This window comes from Euprymna scolopes, chromosome 10, assembly GCF_053919585.1.
Source record: "Euprymna scolopes isolate OS-2025 chromosome 10, ASM5391958v1, whole genome shotgun sequence".
NCBI classification, from domain to species: domain Eukaryota; kingdom Metazoa; phylum Mollusca; class Cephalopoda; order Sepiida; family Sepiolidae; genus Euprymna; species Euprymna scolopes.
In genome coordinates, this window is record NC_136491.1 from 41,375,148 (window position 1) to 41,398,469 (window position 23,322).

A 23,322-nucleotide genomic window follows, 5' to 3' on the forward strand; every position below is an offset into this window, starting at 1 on the left:
AAAACAACTTTATTCTTCAAAAAATGTGCACATTGTTAGTGTAAAAAACAGATTCGCACCACTTGATGAAATCAAGCATAGTAATATTTTAGTAAAGAAAATATGAAATTGATTTTCAATAATTAGTTTGAATGAATATCAGAAAATGTAATTGTTTGATGCATAAGAAAGAACTCATCTGCTGAATTTGATATTAAGCAGCAAAATATTTCAAAACATAAAAGTGTGAAACATAACATGAATACTCTCCATTGTCACTTGAAAACATTGGTCTTGGTAGGCAGTTTATTAGATGGTGAAATAGTGGTCTTGGTATGGTGTGCTTAATATTATTGTATGCAAAATGTAAAAACACAAAAGAGGGTACAATCAATATTGAAAAAGTAACATCTGTCACAGAAAATAGTAATTTATAAATATCAAAAGAAATATTATTCTGTACTTAAAATGTTAAACTTACTGTTAACAATAATTTAAAATGGTGATCAGGATGAGTCCAACAACTTAGTCCTTGAGCTTTCTTATTGGTCATAGTAAAAAGAAATTGTAGTCTTTCAAGTTTGTTGGTCGCATTGGGATTCTTGGAATGTATCAACAGATTCCTGCATATGAATCTTTGTTAATTCCACACAATACAAAATATATATACAAAACAAAGTAAAGCATAGTATAGGGTTAGTTGTGTCCTCTAATTATCAACCAAGTATATGTATTGATAAAAAGATAAAAGCAATTGAAATGTTTATTACAATGTATCAATATTAAATTTTTATCATGAACAACAAATCGAAATAATGATAGATATTTTGTGCTTATACGAAACTGGAATCAAGGATTGTCACCTGTGATTTTATATATGTCAATAGTGCATGCCACTACAAATGATATTAGCCAAATTAAGTTTTGTTTATTTCACCCATTATAAAATATATACACAAAATGCAGTAAACAAAGTTTAGGTTTAGTTAATGATAAGTTTAGGTTCGAGAAATAAGCAAAGAAAAGAAAAAAAGATACATTTGTTTATAGTGTGTAAATTGTAAGTTTGTAAATATTTAAAACTATCCACACTGGTATGTGGAAATTCTAGATACCTATTGTTATAAAGTTCCAATTCATGTTTGATATATCACTCTACATGTTCCCTGTTGCACCCCAAAGATGTAAATGATTATCGAGAAAGTGAAATGAAACAGTATTTGAAATAAAATAGAAACAAATGCTGATGTTTACTATATAAAACACTGTGTTCAATGGAATTGAGCCTTATACAATATTGGTGGAATAAAAAAATCCATTTTTTATAATTCAATTTAAGAAATGAGCAAAAATTTGATATTTAAAATATTTGGCATGAAGAAAAAGAAATATAAGATAAAAGGTGATAAAGCAGTAAGAATCATATGCTGAATTCAATTAAAAACAAATATGATTGTCAAAGAAATATCATGAAAATTTTGTAAGTGAAAAAAATTATTTTTTGATATATTTGGTTTCGAAGTATTAAGAAACATGTACAACTTCATATTAAAGACAAAACGAAAACTGTACTAATGATAATGACAATGGTGAAAGGAAATTGGAAAAAAATGTATCAGAGGTAAAATGTTGGTCACATATACGTTTGTGTGGTATGCATGAAACACGTGTAGAAAATTATATTTTCTGATGCTGAAAGTAAGAAGAGAAACATTGTTAAAAAATGATCTAAAAGGCAATAGTAAAATCCTCATTTTTAGTGTGGGATATGTTGTTTGTTTCAATTGAGAAAGGAAACTTTAATTTATACAATTTGATGTTATAGATCACAAGTTTTATTACAATAAACATTGTGTTCTTTAATTATCAACCAAGTATATTTATTGATAAAAAGAGAATGTAATGGACATGTTTATTATAATTTATCAATATTAAATTGTTATCATGAAAAACCAATGGAAAGCGTGAATGTTATTTGGTGTTTTTAAAAAACAGCTACCAATGATTGTAACCAGTGATATTTGTGTATGCTAACAGTGCAAATGTGGTGGTGAAATGAATTTTTGTTTATTCTTCACAATATAAAATATATACACAAAACTAAAACATAATTTACGGTTAGTTAATGATAAGTTTAGGTTAGAGAATTAAGCAAAATTATAGATACCTATTGTTATAAAGCACCAATTCATGTTTGGTATATCAATCTACATGTTCCTTGTAGCACCCCAGAGGGGTAAATGAGTGTCAACAAAATGAAATAAAACATAGTATTTGAAATAAAATGAAAAAGTGCTTGAAAAGTGAAATATGCTGATGTTTACTATCTAAAACATTGCGTTCAATGCAATTGAAACTTATACTATATTGGTGGACTAAGAATTAAAGAAATAAAATTTAAGAAATTAGCAAAAAATTGATATATAAAATATTTGGCATGAAGAAAAACAAATATAAGACAAAAGGGGAAAAAGCAGTAACAATCATGTGCTGAAGTTCATTGAAAATAAATCGTTTGTCAAAGAAATATAATGAAAATTCTCAGAGTGAAAAAAAAATGGGATTTTTACAAATCTGGTTTCCAAGTAATAGGAAACATGTACAGCTTCATTTTAACGACAAAATGTAAACTGTAGTAATGGTAATGAGAATGTTGAAGGAAATTGGCAAAAAATTGTTAGTCAAATGTTGATCAAATATTATAAGTTTGTGTGATATGCATGAAACGTTTAGAATATGATCTGCTCTCATGCTGAAAGCAAGTAGAGAAACATTGTGAAAAAATGATGTAAAGCTAAGCTAAGCAAACGACCAGTGAATGGAAATGTTTATTATAATGTATCAAGATGAACATATTATCATGAAAAAGCAAATCGAAATAGTGATAGTTATTTGGTGCTTATACGAAACAGGTATCAAGTATTGTCACCAGTGATTTTATTGATGTTAACAGTGCATGTCACTAAAAATAATGATGGTAGCGAAATTAAGTTTTGTTAATTCTACCCAATATAAAATATATACGCAAAACAAAGTAAACAAAGTTACGGGTTAGTTAATGATAAGTTTAGGTTCGAGAAATAAGCAAAGGAAAAGAAAAAAAAGGTACATGTGTTTATATTGTGTAAAATGTTAGTCTGTAAATATTTCAAACTATCAACACTGGTATGTGTAAATCCTAGATACCTATTGTCATAAAGTACCACTTCTTGTTTGATATATCACTCTACATGTTCCCTGCAGCATCCCAGAGAGTTAAATGAGTGTCCACAAAATGAAATAAAACATAGTACTGGAAATAAAATAAAATAAGAATATGTCTGAAAAGAAATAAATGCTGTTTACTATATAAAAAGTTGTTTTCAAGTGTCAAATGGAATTGAATCTTATACAATGTTGGTGGATTATGAAATTGCATGAATGAAATAACATTGGAGAAATAAGAAAAAAGTTTATATATACAATATTTACAAATGTAAGATAAAAGGTGAAGAAGGGCCAAATCCGAGATCTATAAATCGTAAATTTTCAAAGTGAAAACAGATATTTTTTTTTTTTTTTAGATCTGCTTTCCAAGTAATAGTAACCATGTACAGCTTCATTTTAAATGAAAACTGTACTAATGATAATGTTCATGGTGAAAGGAAATTGGAAAAAGATTAAAAATGTCAGAGGTAAAATGTTTGTGTGGTATGCATGAAACACGTGTAGAAAATGATCTCATGCTGAAAGTAAGAGAAACATAGCTAAAAAATTATGTAAACGCAATAGTAAAATCCTCATTTTTAGGAACATAGTGTGGGGTATGTTGTTTGTTTCAATTGAGAAAGGAAAGTTTAATTTTTAGAATTGGATGTTATAGATCACAAGTTTTATTACAATAAACATTGTGTTCTCCAATTATCAACCAAGTATATTTATTGATAAAAAAAGAAAAGTAATGGACATGTTTATTATAATTTATCAATATTAAATTGTTATCATGAAAAACCAATGGAAAGCGTGTTGGTTATTTCGTGTTCATAAGAAAAAACATCATGGGTTGTCACCAGTGATTTTATGTATGCTAACATTTCGCTGCAAATGTGGTAGCTAAATGTCTTTTTGGTTATTCTACACAAAATAAAATATATACACAAAACAAAGTAAAAGAAATGTCAGGGTTAGTTAATGATAAGCTTAGTACCAAGAAATAAGCACAGAATAAGGAAAAGAAAGATACATTTGTTGATATTGTGTCGATTGGTGAATTTGTTGGTTCATTTTGTTTTATGACATATCAACACTATATCAGGTTATTTCATGCCCAATCTAGTGACATTTTTTTTTCCTAGAATATATTTGTTTATTTAATGTTGGTTTCTATTTAACTCATAATTGGGACCCTAACAGGTACTACTACTCCAGATCAGAGTGGACCTGGTAGCAATAGCAATTAAATGGTGGCTTCACACTTCACAAAGCCCCATGTTTGGATACAGTTTATGGTCATATCCAGGACCTGGTGAATTTGTAAATAATTGAAACGATCAACACTGGCGAGTTAGAATTCTACATACCTATTGTTATAAAGTACCAATTTATGTTTTACATATCACTCCACAACGTTGCTGCAGAATCCAGACAGTTGAAAGAGTCTCAAGAAACTGAAAAGCTATTTAGTACTCTTAAATAAAATAACATGCATAAAGAAATCCTAATATAAGACAATAGATGAAAAAGCAATAAAAATTTTGTGTGGAATCAAGTGAAAACAGTTTCTTTGTCAAAGAAATTGCATGAAGATTCTCAGAGACTTTTCCTTCCTCGTTCCCTTCCCTTTTGGTGGACGGAAACTTTCACAGTGGCTCAGAAGGTGGGCTGAGCACACTTCCTACAAAGGTGGGATGGGTAAATTTCTTTTTCATTTGGTTGCCTGGAGGACAGGCTTAGGCGCCCCCCCCCCCAAAAAAAAGGGTTGGAGCCAGGGAACTTCTCCTCCCAGAAGGGGGAGGGGGGCCCGGGAAGGCTTCTCTTCCCATATTTTTTGTTTTGTGTAAGGTTGATCTCTTTCCAAAGGGAGTAAGAGGATATCCCTCTCTTAGGAGGAGACCGAAGGCTCCCTGGGCCTCCCATCCTCCTTCTGAGAAAAGTTCCCCGGCTTCCACATTCATTGCTCAGCCCGCCGTCCAGGCAATCAGAGTCTGATTGTCTGCCGTATATAAAAAGGCGATTTTAGCTTGTCAGGCGGTATGCTCTGCGTAGACCATTTTTCTTCCACCTGTTGACCTTCCCTCCCTGTCATACAATACGCTTAAACAGGATATTTTAATTTATGCAGATTCCATATAGACTTTTAGTTTCCCAGGGTGTATACCCTCCGTTGACCATTTATGTTTAAGAGTTTTCCTTGCCCCTTCTCTGCCCCAGAATGGGAAGGGAGCTCTTTCCCACTGTATGGGGGGGGGCGGCTTTCTTTTATGGTTATGTGGGGAGCCTTACCTTTACCCCCCTTAAGGTGGTAGGTCTTTTTTGTAAAATTGTTAGTCAAATGTTGATCAAATATTATAAGTTTTTGTGATATGCATGAAACATGTGCAGAATATGATCTGCTCTCATGCTGAAAGCAAGTAGAGAAACATTGTGAAAAAATGATGTAAACCTAAGCTAAGCAAACGACCAGTCAATGGAAATGTTTATTATAATGTATCAACAATAACACATTATCATAGTTATTTGGTGCTTATACGAAACAGGTATCAGGGATTGTCACCAGTGATTTTATTTATGTTAACAGTGCATGTCACTACAAATAATGATGGTAGCGAAATTAAGTTTTGTTTATTCTACCTAATATAAAGTATATACACAAAACAAAGTAAACATCTGCTGAATATTAAGCAGCAAAATATTTTAAAACATAAAAATGTGAAACATAACATGAATACTCTCCATTGTCACTTGAAAACATTGGTCTTGGTAGGCAGTTTATTAGATGCTGAAATAGTGGTCTTGGTATGGTGTGCTTAATATTATTGTATGCAAAATTTAAAAACACAAAAGAGGGTACAATCAATATTGAAAAAGTAACATCTGTCACAGAAAATAGTAATTTATAAATATCAAAAGGAATATTATTCTGTACTTAAAATGTTAAACTTACTGTTAACAATAATTTAAAATGGTGATCAGGATGAGTCCAACAACTTAGTCCTTGAGCTTTCTTATTGGTCATAGTAAAAAGAAATTGTAGTCTTTCAAGTTTGTTGGTCGCATTGGGATTCTTGGAATGTATCAACAGATTCCTGCATATGAATCTTTGTTAATTTCACACAATACAAAATATATATACAAAACAAAGTAAAGCATAGTATAGGGTTAGTTGTGTCCTCTAATTATCAACCAACTATTGCTAAAAAGAGAAAAGCACTGGAAATGTTTCTTATAATGTATCAATATTGAATTGTTCTCATGAAACACAAATCGAAATAGTGATAGTTATTTGGCGCTTATAAGAAACAGGTATCAGGGATTTTGGTGTATCAGATGTTTTTACAGTGAACTTAACTTTCAAGAAACAAATTGGTATGCAATGACATAGGCTAAGAATCTTAGACAAAATATATTCAAATGAAAAAAAATGTTGAACACTTATAACTTTGTATGGACTCTCAAAAACATTTGTAAAAAATGTGTAAACAAATGTAAAAAAAAATGATCCGCTCTACTTGATGACATCAAGCATAGTAATATTTTAGTGAAGAAAATATGAAATTGATGTTCAGTGATTAGTTTGGATGAATGAGAAAATGTAATTGTTTGATGCATAAAAATAACTCATTTGCTGTATTTAATATTAAGCAGCAAAATATAGTGATTTGAATATTTAGGAAAACATCAAACCAGATTATGTAAAAAAAAAAAGATGAAATTAGAAAATATATATTTTATGCTTATGAGTTTTGCCAATTAAAATTTTGTGGCAGAAATTGGGTGATTACCAAGTAATTTTATTTTGGTAAAATTCTTAAATTATTTCAATGTTTATTATAATTTCTTATTAGTGACTTGTTATCATCAAAATCCGCCCCAAAGAGTGTCCTTTCTTTTATTAGGTATCAGAATAGGTATCCAGATTTCTACTTCTATACAAATGTGATATTGTAGTACAGTAAATGTCAAATTGTTTTTCAAGTATTAGTTTGTAACGTTTGTACTGACTTCATCAGATGTCATGTAAGGAACTGAATTCTATTTAAGACTTTATCTGAAGTGTTTTTATTTTGGTAGATCATGTGTGATTACACTGTAGTAATTGCGCTGATAGCATGTTAACTACAAATGACAAAAGATAAATCAATTTCTGATTCAGCTACACAATATAAACTAAAGGAAATCAAATTTGCAAAATAAAAGAAAAATGTAGTTATGGGTTAGTTTGGAGTTAGAATAAAAAGCCAACAAAACAGTTAGTTTATATTGTGTAGACTGTTTAATTAACTTTGTTCATTTCTGATAGTATTGAGAGTGGTCAATGAAAATCTTAATTTCTGACAAAATACTGTAATTTTCTTGGATACCCATTCGTAAAAAGTACCTTTTTTGTGAAAAAAAAAAACACTCCCCAGATCACCTTCACCACCTAAAACACAAAAACAAAAATATCTTTATTCTTCAAATATTGTGGTTGACTGGAGGACGGGCTGAGCACTCCCAAAAAGGTAGGAGCCGGGGAACTTCTCCTCCCAGAAAGGGGGCCCGGGAAGGCTTCCCTGTCCCCATATTTTTTTTTTTTTTGTGTAAGGTTGATCTCTTTCGGAATGGAGTAAGCAGAACCGACAGGGGGGGGGTCAATCAACCATACAAAAGGATATCTATCTCTTAGTTGAAAGAGGGAAGGTCTCCCTGTCCTCCCATACCCCTTCTGAGAGAAGTTTCCCCAGCTCTCAGCTTTGGGGTGGGGGGGGGTAGGAGGGATTAGCCCGCCCTCAAGGCAAATAGTCTGACTGTCTGCCTTATATAAAAAGGCGATTTTAGCTGGTCAGGTGGTATGACCTGCATTGACTATTTTTCCTCCACCTGTTGACCTTCCTTAATATTTATTTTTAATAATAAACACATTTTATTTTAATATTAATATTTATTTGTAATAATAAACACATTATATTATTTTAAATATTAATATTTATTTTTAATAATAAACACATATTATTTTAAATATTAATATTTATTTATAATAATAAACACATTTTATTCTACTTTAAATATTAATATTTATTTTTAATAATAAAAACAATTTTATTTGAATATTAATATGTATTTTTAATAATAAACTCATTTTTATTATAATAATTATTTTTAATACTAACTCATTTTATTATTGTAAATGTTAATATTTATTTTTAATAATTATTGTTATTTAATAATAATATCTTCTATTTTTTTACTGTTTATGTCTAACTTTTATCGACTTTGTCTTTTTTAATAGCATATTCTTTAAATGAATAGAAAAATAATTTACCAAATTTTAGACCCCGGTTATTTGGCTGATAGTCGATAAAAATGATTAAAAGAGAGATTCATGAACATTAACGTTGTCATATAAAAAGAAAATGCTAATAAGAAGTGTTTTTAATCAATGTAACATATTTATTCAACTCTGTCATATATTTGTTTGATGACAACTTTTTCGAATCTGTGTACAGTAAAAACGATATACTTACATAGGATTTTGAAAGCATTTAAACTGTCGAAGAGTTTTATTATAAATAAAAGAGTTTAGTTTGTTGAACTTAATGGACTTTTTTGTTGTATCTATTAACTGTTTATTCTTTTTATCAAACAAAAAGAGAATTTTTATATTGACATGTGATGGACTGTTTTTCTAACATCGAAATTTTAAAATTAGTTTTATTTAAAAAAAAAAAAAAACTCGCCATTAGTGGACGGTCAAAAGACAAATATATAACAAATAAATGTTAGGAAAGGCAAGATAAGTTACTTTTCTATCCAACTGGATATATTTTTTGTGTTTTTATTCAATGTAACATATTTATTCAGCTCGAAAAACATACAGTGTTTACCGATGTATTCGAAAAATGCCACCAGTTGTTTACATAGCCATTTGCCGGAAGTGACGGTTTTTTTTTATATAAGTTTTATTCAAACAGGCTTTAAGTTCAAATTAATGGACTTTTTTTTGTATTTATTAACTGTTTTATTCTTTATGGACTCTTTTTCGAACATCGAAATTTTAAAATTAGTTTTATTTAAAAAAAAAAAAAAAGACGGTGTTGTTTTTTTAATTGAATTCTACACTTTTTCAACAAACTGTTACAGACATAATGGACTGTTTGTCAAACATCGAAATTTTAAAAATAAAGTTTTTAGTTTTATTTAAAAAAAAAAAAAAAGACGGTGTTGTTTTTTTAATTGAATTCTACACTTTTTCAACAAACTGTTAGACATAATGGACTACCCCCAAAAAAAAACTGCGAATAAAATATATAAAACTCGTAATTTCTGTTTTTAAAGTGGGTTGTTTATTTTCCTTATGAAATATACTTCCAAAATAAACTATTACAGTCGTTCAAAACATAATAGAAGTATTATTTTTTATTTTTTAAAAACAATGTTTACAAAATGTCTAAGCGCGTTTCTTCCGGCCGGCTGCGAATATCATAAATAAATAACTGTTGCCAGAATTTATCGCATTTTTATTTTTTAATAGCATTTTCTTAAAACGAATAGAAAAATAATTTCCCATGAAAAAAAAAAAAGAAAATGCTATTAAATATAATAAAAATTACTGAGATAAAAATATAAAAAATACGTACGTAACATCAAAAACACACCGACTGGTTTTAAAGAGAAAGTGGGTGTAGAGAGAGAGAGAGAGAGAGAGAGAGAGAGAGAGAGAGAGGGAGGGAAGAGAAAGCGGTGTATAATGAATTTTGTTCCTTTTCGAAGCAGCACAAAAATTAAGTGTTTCCATAGTAACCAAACCGGTGCACAGTGAAGTTTTTTTAAACGAATAGAAAAATAGAAAGAGGGTGATAGAGAAAGTGAGAGAGAGAGAGAGAGAGTAAGTGTGAGAGAGAGAGACGGTGTTGGTTTTACTCCTCCCCCCCCTTCCAGCTTAAGAGGTATGAGGTCACGTGGTAATATACAAAATGGCTAATTATTTTATATTACATAAATATTACGATATTTTTATTATCGTCTAATATTTTGAAAGGTGAATTTTTTTATTCCCGTACATTTTTTCCTGACATTTTTCGTTAAAACTCGTGTATAAATAATATTTTTAACCAGGTAATAACGATGGAAACATTGGCATAAAGTAAAAAAAAAGATATAACTGAGCCGAAGAGAAAAATGCAAAAGTATCGGAGAAAGATTTTTTTATTAACAATTGTTCGCCATTAGTGGACGTTGACGTCACGTCACGTGACATGACTAAGCTTTTTTTTTTTTACGTATGAATTACATTGGATCATTCAAGAATTACGTAATAAAAAGCATTACAATGACAGTTTTTTTTTGGGACCCCCTTGGAGATAACTGATACGTTTACCCCTTTCTCCTCGTCCGTTTGACGTGAAATTTCGATATTTGTCATCCGGGACACGGGGCTTCGATATGATACCAAATTTATCAAGTCTGGTTGTGTCTTTCAAAAGTTTTAGCGTTACATACAAACATACAAACTCACAGACATTTGGGATTTATATATATAGATTATTTGTAAACTTAGATTACTGTTTAACAAATTTCTCGTTTTTCTAGCGACTAAACTGCATATAATTTTTTTAAATTGTGTCTTTTTGTCCATTGCGATGTTTATTAGAAGGAGTTCTTTGGAATCCTAGGGTTTTGCTAAATGTTTCAAAGGATTCCCCAAAACCAAGTTGGATAAGGTAATGGACTTTTAATTACCTTCACTGAAGATGTTGTGTTTTTGGTTGAGCTTATTTGTTGTTTGTGATTATGTTGGGTTTTTTTTTTTGTTTGATTGTTTACATCTTAGCGTCCACATCGCTTGACCACTTGCCATCAAACTTGATCAAAATATTGGTCATCGTCTAACTTAGATTTAAATATGGGAGTCCTAGGTCAAAAGTCATGGTAATAGAAAGAATGAAAGTCACACTTAATTTCGGTTTCTGTTAATCATAAAAAAGTTTTTCATAATTAAATAATAATAATATATTGGGTTGGTAATGTTTGAAGGGAAAGGGGTTTAAATTATTCTCCAGCAGTAGACCTTTCACCACATGATTGCAAACAAAACTTCCTCCCCACGGTGGGAGGGGTCTGTTGTTTCAACACGTGTGAATTATCAGGTTATGCCGAAGTGCTCCGCTAAAGCCATTTCCACTCAGCTCCAGGAAATTTATACGTCATTTTTTTTTTTTTTATATTACGTTTGCCTTCGTTTTTTATTTGATATTTTCTTTTTGATGCTTGAAATTCAGTGGTCTCCTTTGAAATTCTGAAAAGAAAATGGGTTGATATTGCCATAAAACAAACAAACCAAAACTTCTTTCCTCAGACCACTCGCCTATGGAATTCCTTTCCTGGTCCCTGTTTTCCCGACCGGCCCAACGTGTAAAAAATTTAATCGAATGTGAGCAACCATCTTGCAGTCCAACTCCTTACTCATTTTTCTGCCCAACTCCCCATCAAGTTTGCTCTCTGTGAGTCTGACCCACATCACAGCATCCCCTTGCGATTCAGTAGCAATGTGCGTTGTTTGAAATGAATAGTTTTAAATAATTTATAAATCGTTATGAAACTACTGATGAAAAATTTGTTCAAATTCATCTTATACATTGCATGTTTTCTTTTCGTTCCAATTGACCAGTCTCTCTTTTTTTTCTTCTTTTTTTTTCTAATTTCAGAGACAAGATGCTCGAATTATTGTTGGCGTCTTTTATGAAGACATGGCCAGAAGAGTATTTTGTCAGGTAAATTGAGCTTCCTTTTCAATCATAAAAGTCTTCATTTTCTTGTTTTATTTTTGCTATGAAAGTAATATCGATGCCATTCGCAATAACGAAAAAAAAATACCATTTACACGAATATACTGATGCACACACGCAAAGAAAAACAAAAAAAAATGAAAAATGTAATTCTATAAATATCTCATCTTACAAAATAGCGTCGCTAAAATGTTGCTTTAACGTTTTAATACATTCCCCCACAACGTGCCTACACACTTGAAACGTTACTCTATTCCTGTCTAAATTTCAAAAATAAGATAAAAATAAAATAACTTGAAAATAAATAGACAGGATGTACCGGAACAGTTTAAATAATTCAGGTATCCCAAAGAAAATGGATAGTAAATTCTGGAAATATTTTAGCAAATGCGTTCATCATCTCGACCAATAGTTTCCGATATATAATGTAGATATTTCATATATATATATATATATATATATATATATATATATATGATGGAATATTAAGATTTAGATATAACATAATTATGATATAGAAATTACAAGATATGATTTCAATGTTGGGTGGATATGATATATATTTATAACAGTTATAACATAGATATGATATTGGATATATATATATATATATATATATATATATATATATATATATATATATTCCAAAATAGCGAACATTTCTGTAAAAGTCTGAGGACGCTACAGACGGCCAAATAAACGGCCGAGTAGCCGAAACAATAATGTAACTTAACAGAAAGATACGGTAATGAAAAATAAAACGCATATATATATATATATATATATATATATAAGACAGTTATAGCATAGATATGCTATAATCATGACAAGATTTGATTGAGACATGATATACATATATAGCTATTACAAAAAATCTAGAGATTTATGATCTACTATGATGGATCCCCAACAAGAGTACGCAATCGATCGATTTGATTAAGAAATGGTCGATTTCACCGATTTCGATGGCTATAAAAACATGGGAATGGCTAAATTTCTGTTCAATTATAGATTGAATGCTTATTTCTATTAACAAACAAATGCCATAATACTTGGTTCTCTGCACCTTAGAACAAAGTCCATACAGAAACTTAGTCAGATCGGCCCAATATTCTCTGAGAAAAATTTTAGAGTAAATATGGTATTGTGATGACTAATCGCTATTAATCTCAAACTGAATAACAAATGGATACCATAATACTTAGTCTTCTGCACCTTATAGCAAGGATTCATATAAAATTTTAGCCAGATCGGCCTAGTAGCTTCCGAGAAAACTTCAAGAGTAAATATGGTATTGTAGCGACTAATTTCTATTAATTTCAAACTGAGTAATCGGACGGATACCATAATATTTTCTTCTTTACATTTTATAACTGTTGAAACTCGACTGAACACATGGAAATAAACAACTACAACACAAAAGTAAAATAGAACAGATATATTGAAAGCAAAAAAGTATATATAATATTTACATAGAGTCCATTGGTATAGTCATGTGGAGACCGTTCCTGGAGAAGGTGTCTGCTGGGTAGTCGTCGACTCTCGATCTCGTTATCTCTCTGAGTCTCTCATTGGGTCTCTCCCGTCTTTACGGTACCAACCATATTTATATGGTTGACACTCCATGTATGCTAATTAGGTGGATCCTACCACCATAATAAAGGTCCATACACAATTTCAGCCATAGTAGTTTGCAAGGAAACTTCTACAATAAATGTCTTATTGTAGTGACTAATCCCTATTAATCCAAAACCGAGTAACACACGGATACCATAATACTTGTTTCTCTGCACCTTATAACAAAAGTCTATACAAAATTTTAGCCAGATCGACCCAATAGTTTCCTAAAAAAGTGAAAACGGACAGACAGACAGGCAGACAGACTAAAAGAAATATAATAAAGATTTTAACTTTTAGATTTTCCCATTTGCTTTTCTGAAACTCATTAGAGAGTACATAAATATTTTCTTTATATTAAATATTTCCGTAAATCATTCTATTTCAGCAAATACATCTAAACTTGTGCCGAAAGTCTTTTTTTTTTCATGTGCTTTCAGCAATTTCGTTTCACATACCTCTCAGTTGATTTCCCCGTTGGCACCATTGATTCATCGATGAGTGACTTGCATTATGTGCATTTATTTATGTATTTATGTGCTAACAAGATCCCGTGGAAATTCCATGGTGGCTTACCTAGCTTATTCTGTTTCTTTTTACCATCAAAAATATCTGGCTACTAAATCTATATATCCATAAAAGTGTGAATGTGTATGTGTAAGGACACTTCTCAACCTATATACTCAACGAATTTTTTATCTACAGACTTACATTTTTTTTACAGTTTGAAGACAATCATAGTATTTAAACTAATTAAAATTAACAATAAATATTTTTTAATCATCCACATCATAATTCCGGTCATAAAAGATTAAAGTTATTCACGTTTATCTTACAACGCTAATCAAAGCACCACAAAATGGAACAGTATGTAAACATTCTCTTTGCGTCTAATCGACTTCACACGCCTGTTTTACAACTACTTTTTGAAATGAAATTCTCTTATTTTCTTCAGCTTTTTTTTAATCATTTGCTTTTTCACCTGATGATGGTTCGATAAAGAATCGAAAACGTTTGTGATACGTATAGAAAATACATTGCTTTGTTTTTAACATAAAAAAAGATCATTAGGAAAATAGAAACAACGCCACGTAGCTTTGCTAGTACTTTAACAAAATGAAAATCTTTGTTTTTATGCATTTATTGTTTTTATTCATTTATTGGGAGTTGACGATGGTCTAGGGATTAGCAACACGGACTGACGACCTGGCTGTCTCAAGTTCGAACCCAGTTTGTTCCACAAAAATCACTTTCACTTAGGATGTTGGCAACCTTCACATGGTCCCTCCCATGCCTTTCTAGAAAGAATTCTGACTAGAAAAATATCGGGGAAACCAATTCCAGCAATAGAATCTTTGGATTACATACATATAATGATGATGATGATGAGTTTATTTATTTATTGTAGCAATTTAAAAAAAAAAAATGACTCTTTATCACCTAAAAGTTGTCGACTAAATAATCTATAAATATTGTCACTTTTTCGTCCACGAGGACAAAATTCCTTTATAAGGCATCTTGTTCGATTTGGAAACAACTTATTTTGAAATAAAACCTAAATGCAAATTCAAACTTGAAAATCCTGCCTTTCTTAAAGTCAGAATGTTATACCATCAACTGTTGTACGGATGACTTTATTCATTTCTCATTCTTTTTCACAGGCTTATAAAGAAAAGCTTTATGGAAAGAAGTACGTTTGGTTTATCATCGGTTGGTACCCAGATAATTGGTACATGGCAAACGATGAATCAATAAACTGTACTGCTGATCAACTGAAAGAAGCCTTGGAGGGACATTTTACCACAGAAGCCATGATCCTTAACCAGCAAGCCACAAAAACCGTTTCAGATATGGTGAGTCACTTTATTTATAAATTATTGTTGTATATAATGGTTACAGCGGTTGTTAATGGCCAGGGTTCAATTCTTGATCAAAGCATAACAAAAACTGAAAAAAAAAAAAATGGTAATTGATGCTTCTTTGTATTATTTAGAGTTGTTGGAATGACACCTGTACATATTCTGTTGATAGACTATTCCTGACATCATTTCCGGTAAGCAGGTTTTCAGTCAGTTTGGACTCAAAACTCAGACATTACGTATCCTGCAGTTGAGCGAAGTTTCCACTCAACTAACATACTTGCCTGTATTTCTGTTAATACATTATTCATTTCCCTGTTTCTGAATCTTCTCATTATTCTTTTCAACATTTACACCACAACACGAGATAAATTGTCCTTTTTCTCTCAGTTTTGACGGAGAAGTCTTAAGTAATTATTATTATTATTATTATTATTATTATTATTATTATTATTATTATTATTATTATTATTAGCAAAATTATTATGCGATCAAAGGGAGCATATTTTACATTTTCGTATAAACTAGCGGGGAGGTGCACCCGGCGTTTCCCGAGTGTTTGGAGGTGTGTGTGCTCGGGCGGGGGTGGGGGGGTGTTAATCAAAACATAAGAATAAGCGAAGTAAAAAAACACTAACGTAAGGCAAACGAACGATGTTAAATGTAAAAATGGGAAAAACAAAAAGAGAAAACGCGAAACAGAAAAACGAACGTTAAAAAATCTGAAAAATACCCCCCCAACAAAAAAACACGTGAAAAATGGCTTAAATAACCCTGTTTTGATATTAAAATTTAAAATATCGAAAATAAAACAGACATCTCACACAACGATTCGAACCCAAAACCTTTAGATAATGAGGCCGCGCTCTAAGCCACTGAGCTAAGACGACGTCAACGACATTAGGTCGTTTTTTTTAAATCTTTAAACAAAATCAGGTTCCGACGTCATTTACGCATGCTTAGAACCGAACTCGTCATGAGAGGACGGTTTTTGCAACCTCCCCTGTAGAAAACTGCTTATTTCAGGGTGAAGAAATTTATGTTTTTGCCCAATTTTTCGATATTTGTCGGGTGAAGGTTGGAAGTTTAAAATGATACCGATCTGGCAAAAGTCCGTGACCCGTGTCGAAAGTTTTTGCGAGACATACCAACACACATGCATACATACAAACAAACATACATACACACATTTTCGCTTTTATATATATAGACTAGCGAGAGGGTACCCGGCGTTGCCCGGGTGTTTGGAGGTGTGTGTGGAAACTCCGGGGGTGGAGGGGGGGGGTTAAAAAAAGTAAGTATGAGCATCGAACCCGAACCGTTGAGGCAAAGTTATAAATTAAAGTGTGAAAAGAAAAACGTGCGACGTTAACCATTGCCCCACCGCGAGATGCTAACGGAAACACGTTTGAATTTATTTAATTACTTGGATTTGGCAGGTACCCGTTTTAATGACTTAATGAGGTCAAGTTTGACTGCGGGATTTTTATTTTCCCAAGATGTTATAGGAAAAAGACTAACCCACATGCGGCGAGCGACAAATGTTGAATATTTATCTTCCCGAAATCGAGCAAATTAAATAGACAGGCGAGCTTCGTTGTTAACTGTGAGATATTACGATTTATATGTGATATAAAAAGTTTTAAAAAGTTGTGAAGCAAGCGACCGCTTCTCTGAAAAAAGCCTTTTGTAGATATACAGAAAAAGCGAACACATATACACACATTTTTGCTTTTATATTTATAGATAACATGATGCAACAATAAAAGAAAACATAATTTCGTATTCAGAAACAAATATCAATTTCTAAGATACAATGCTATATAGGTCTAAAGTTGCGAATTCGCCTGATTTATCTTATATATATATATATAGTCATCCACATACAGTACTATTTCGCTGTTTCACAGCTCATCAGTGCAGCTAGAAAGGCAACTGCCTCAAGCCAGGATCGAAACCCAGCCGTCCAAATGACATTCAAGGTTTCTCACCATTACGCTATATGGTTGCTGCTGTGTGGGTAATGAATAAACGATGTTTTTGACATATATATATACAAATATATATATATATATATATATATATATATATATATAGATAGATAGATAGATATTTATATATCTATAAAAGTGAAAATGTCTGTGTGCATACAATTCCCTATCAAACTACTCTGTCAATTTTCAGTCTACAGACTCGAGATTTGACATAAGGGGTATTGCGACTTGGAAAACATCTTTTTAATCGGTTTTCGGACAGAAATTTGGCTGTCAAGGGGTCAAAGTTCAACGATCTGACCTTTGAAAACTCTACGAAACTCCTCCGCCAATTTTGGGTCTAAACACTTGAAATTTTAGATGTAGGTTTCTTGGACATGAATCAAACATTTTTAATTTGATTTGAGCCCAAAACTATAAATGTTAAGGGATCAAAATTGGGGTCAAAGTTTTAAAAAACTTATATTTGCGGTCTCTACCAAATGACTCAGCGGATTTTTAATCTAAACATGTGAAATTTTACTTTAAGTGTATTCAGACATAGGGCAATCTTTTTAATTGGTTTTTGGTCGAAAATTTGGCTGCCAAGGTTAAAAATATTTGACTTTTGCGGTCTCTAGCAAACCCTTCAGCCAATTCTGGGTCTAAAAATTTGAAATTTTACATAAAGGGTATTCAGACACCCAGCAAGCTTTTTAATCAGTTTTGGGCGAAAATGTGACTGCCAAGTGGTCAAAAGGTTGAAAGAGTTGCAGACTCTACCAAACTTCTCCGCCAATTTTGGGTTTTAGATGTAGGTTACCTGGACATAAGTAAAACTTTTTAATATATATATATATATATATATATATATATATATATATACATATGCACATAAAGTTATGAACATTACATAGGACCCGAGCAAAGCCAGGCTGAACTACGAGTACATAATATATGTATACTTAAAAAATTCAAGTTAACAAACTGAATGATTCTGTAAACTTAAAGCTAATATAAATATTTATACTAATATTTATAGAACAATCCTAACCAGACGAAAAGACTCAATATTTGAGATAGAGCATTCATATAAGTAAATCAATTTAAATTTAAATTAGAATTCACAACAATTTATTATTTTATTCAACAAGGAATAGAAGTTTAAAACTTAAAATTTTTCTTATGCCATGGAGTTTAATTCTTTGAAACTCCATGAAATATGGGAAATAGTGGAAAATTCGAGGAATTAATTTCCACTTGTCCTGGAACGAGTATTCTTCTAGTATGTATGTATGTATGTATGTAGTCAGGTCATGTCATATGCTACTGGTACCATGTAACCCAGTACTATCTGCCTCATGGTCGGGTCACCGGCGACAAAACTAGTTCTCCCACCAGAGTTGTTTGGTGAGGAGGGCGGCTAGTCTCCCTGAAGGATTAAAAACAAGACCTTTCAAAGGGCGAATGAACCCTTTTTCGGGGTCAACGGCCAATTAACACCGTGTATATTTGTGTGTATGTATATATGTGTTGGGGTGGAGAGGGCTCCCGTAAGCCGTAGTGAAGGCAACCTTTCTAGGAGAAGCAAATCTCTGATTTAAAAAACCATAAAGCGGGAGACCATTACCCGCATTAAGCTGGTCTGCAGTTTGATTTGTCGCTGGCTATCTTGCTCTTGCTTGTTGCTGGATCTCAACATTTTGAACCGAGAGAGAGACTTAGCTGTCGTACAAAGCTAAGACTCTGTAACATCATCTGTGTATAGATACTCCCTCAGGCATTTGGGCTTATGGGCTTTAAGTGTCTGAGGGAGTGGCACTCGTCTGACAAGATGTTGCAATCATCATGTATGTATATCCCTCTAATTATCCCTCAGCTAGATATTGCATTGAATTATTTGTAACTAAGCCATTTAGCCTCTCCTCTGATGAGAAGCATTAGGCTTTGAAATACCTATATATAAAGAGCATATAATACCTCCCCTAATTATTGTTTTTCCTTATTACATCAACAAATAAATCTATGCCTACCAATGTATGGCTTTATCTTGTCTATAATTGCTATATATATATACATATATATATATTCCACTCACCACACATACACCTCTCATTACACTGAAGAAAATTGAAGGAAGCACAAAATTTTGTTGTTTAAGGGTTTTTTTTAAGACATCTCATATTCCTATATGTCAACAAATAAGAAATTAAAAAAAACAATATATATAAATATCAAAATAAAATTAAATGAAACTGCGCCATTAAACGTAATGCAGGTATAACCAGCTTCCTTCGAAGGAGGAAGATTCCTGGGAGTATGAAATACTCCCATGTATATCTCCATCAGTTGCATGATTACGATGTTAGGTTTTTTTCAACTTCTTTGCCTATTAGTCAGGCGTAGAGACACTATCACAGTGAATCGACAAAATAGTGGTAGATCTTGTTTCTTGTCTAGGGCAATGAATGCCGTTTCCCCACTCCAGACACATCCCACCCCCTCAAAATTGGGCACTTGGGAGTACTTGAGTACCACAAATGCCTGTGCAATTAGATTTGGATGACCTTCTTCTGATGGGTTGAGGGTACTGGATTGACAGTTCCTGGCTGCTGTTTCCAACAGGTAGTACAGGAGCCCTAACTCTCTGGTAGCGCTTGGAGCGGCTGCTCCATCAACAGTTGTATAATATCGGGATGTTTATAGTGTCATGTCGTGCATAGACCCTGCACTCATCCCCGATGGGCTTTCCTGAGGCAACAGTCCTAGTTGAAGAAAGGTCAGCTGGTCTACTTGTGTTGCATGTCTGATACTCTGCATAACCTCTTGTTCAGCTCCCCCTCACCTAACTGAAACTCTTTAAAAACATGATGACAGTACAATCAAAAAGTGGCCTTAAACCAGGCCTAGGGACAAACAAATCCAACTTGCCTCCTCCCTTGAGGCTTGCATTCACTAACATCCGTGGACTTAGAACTAATTTAGCTGATGTTGAAGCATTTCTCTTAACAAATACGCCGGATATCTTAGCACTAAGCGAGACTAACCTACACTCCTCCATCCCCTCTAACTACTTTAACATGCATGGCTATCTCCCACTCTGCCGTAAGGACTCTGACAGACATATGCATGGACTTGGAGTCTACATTCGTTACACCCTTCCCCTGACTAGAGAAACAAACCTAGAAACGGACGATCAAGCCTTTATGTGCTTTAGACTAAACACACAACATAACAGTAGCTACTTTTATTTTCTCTACCGCTCTCCCTCGACCCAGGACTGTCCCATAATAAACAAAGTCTCCCTCGACACTAGTGCACAAGTACATGTATTTGGTGACTTTAATGTTCACCACAAAAACTGGCTTGGATTCTCTACTTACACAGATGCAGCAGGCAGCACAACACATAGCTTCGCAATATCTCACTCCCTATCACAAATGGTTACGTTTCCAACCCGTTTCCCTGACCAGCAAGAACAACACGCATCACTTCTAGATCTGTTTCTGACCACAGTTCCTGAGGATTGTATAACAAATGCTGACAGCCCACTCGGGAACGCTGATCATGCAGTGATAATGGTCGAAATCGCCCTAAACTCTAGACCCAAAACTGAAGAGCCAGTGTTCAAAACAACGAGATATTATAAAAAGGCTGACTGGGAAGCCATCAGAGATCTTATCAGAGATGCCCTATGGGGAAATACTTTTTCTCTTCCTGCTGAACAGTGCGCAAATGAGACCACTGAATGGTTCAAAACAGCAATTGAAGCACATGTTCCCATGCGGAAATTTTATAGCAAGCCCCACTCTCCCCAATGGTTTACTTCTACCTGTGCAACTGCCATTGCTCAAAGGCAGCATGCATACCGCAGACTTAACCGACATAAGTCCAGTTCAAACAGACAGAAGTTTATAGAAGCTAGAATTAACGTTAAGAAGGAAATAGCGACAGCTAAGAGAGAATTTACTGAAACCCCTAAAAAATGCATCGAAGCACAGAAATTAGGAACTCGTGACTTCTGGAAAATCTACAACAGTGTAGTAAATAATGGGCAATCAACAATTCCTCCACTAACCAACAATCACAAGGTAGTTTGCTCAGCAACTGACAAGGCTAATATGCTTGCCAACCGGTTTCCCTCCAACTCTACACGTGACCCTTCCAACCACCCCCTGCCTGACTTTCTGTTGTGGACAGACACCACGCTAGACTATCTACAAATCACCCCTGCTCAGGGGCATGCTATCATAAAGAGCCTTGACACCTCAAAAGCATGTGGACCTGATCTCATCCCAGCTGTGCTATTAAAAAAGTGTTCAGCCGAAGTAGCTCCAATTCTCTCCAAACTCTACAACAAATGCCTTAATGAATCATGCTTTCCGGGCTGTTGGAAAACTGCTTCTGTGGTACCAGTATTCAAGAATTCTGGCGAAAGAACTGACCCATCAAATTATCGCCCCATTAGCCTCCTCCCACTTTTCACCAAAATATTTGAGACCATAATTAACCATGCTCTAGTTCGTCACCTTACAGATGCTAAACTTCTGATTGACAAACAATATGAATTTAGATAAGCCCGTTCCATCACAGACATCCTCACTGTAATCTCTGAACGTATATACCATTCACTGGACAAAGTGGGGGAGGGCAGAGCGGTAGCTCTAGATATATCTAAGACTTTTGACAGGGTATGGCATGAGCGTCTCCTCAGGAAAATTAAATCATACGGTATCACTGGTAGAATACTTAACATAATTAAATCTTTCTTAGATAAGAGAAAAATCCAGGTTGTCCTCGACAGTCGTACATCTAAACAATATGATATAAATGCGGGAGTGCCTCAGGGGTCTATCCTTGGACCTCTATTGTTCCTAATATTTATTAATGACCTCCCCGACAAAACTGCCTCTTAGATGGGTATATATGCTGATGACACCACACTCTATAACAGGCATGACAGGAAAACAAATGAACACATAACTAAAGAAATGGTAAAAACACTAGAGGATGACCTCCAATCTGTAGTGGAATGGGGACAAAAATGGATGGTCACATTCACTGCTGCCAAGACTAAACTGGTTTCATTCAATAATTACAAGAGACCTTCTCTACCACCAATAGCAATGGCCAGTGACTCCCTATCTGAGAGTACATCTTTCAAACTGCTTGGCCTAACGTTCACATGAAACATGAGTTGGAACAATTACATTGAAAACATTGCCAGGGCTGCTGTGAAGAAGGTAGGCTCTCTCTACCGTGCTAGAAAACTACTGACACCTGAAAGTATCCTGTACCTCTATAAGGCCACCATTCGCCCATGTATGGAGTATTGCTGTCACATGCTGCTAGTCTCTCGCTCCTAGACAAGGTTCAAAAGAGAGTCGCCAATCTGATAGGCCCTGAACTGGCATCTAAGCTTCAGCTTCTGTCCCATCGACGAAATGTTGCATCCCACTGCCTGTTCTACAAGTATTTTAATGGTGAATGCTCTGACGAACTGCAGACACTTGTGCCACCACGATGTAGACACCCTCGACAAACCCGACAGGCAGCTAAATCCCACCCCCACGCAGTAGAGATCCCTAGATGTAAAAGATCTTTCTACTCCAGTAGTTTCTTCCGCAGAACCGCTAGACTCTGGAATTCCATTCCAGGTCCCTGCTTCCCCAACTGTACTGACATGCAGAAGTTCAAGTGTAACGTGAACTGACATCTTGCTGCCCAAATCCCTACATAGTGCCCCAGTAGTTGCTGCCCTTGATAGTAGCCCCCTACACCAAAGTGGCAATGTGCCTTGTTTGGGGTGAAAATGTAATAAAAGAAAAAAAAGAACTCTTGTGCGGAGTTGTCGACCCCCCCCCTACATACAGTGGCTGGTATTCCCAAATTGTTCACCCATCTGGTACTGACATAGGCTCAATGTTGCTT

At 33.6% G+C, this 23,322-nt stretch overlaps 1 protein-coding gene across 1 annotated transcript in view; it reads left to right on the plus strand.

Annotated features, from left to right (window-relative positions):
* Positions 1–23,322, plus strand: part of LOC145285934 (gamma-aminobutyric acid type B receptor subunit 1-like) — a 408,900-nt gene that overhangs the window by 198,751 nt on the left and 186,827 nt on the right. The window contains exons 4-5 of the mRNA XM_080134438.1: positions 11,862–11,927; positions 15,221–15,412. Of these exons, the coding sequence (XP_079990564.1) occupies positions 11,862–11,927; positions 15,221–15,412 (258 nt within the window). The remainder of the gene's footprint in view (positions 1–11,861; positions 11,928–15,220; positions 15,413–23,322) is intronic.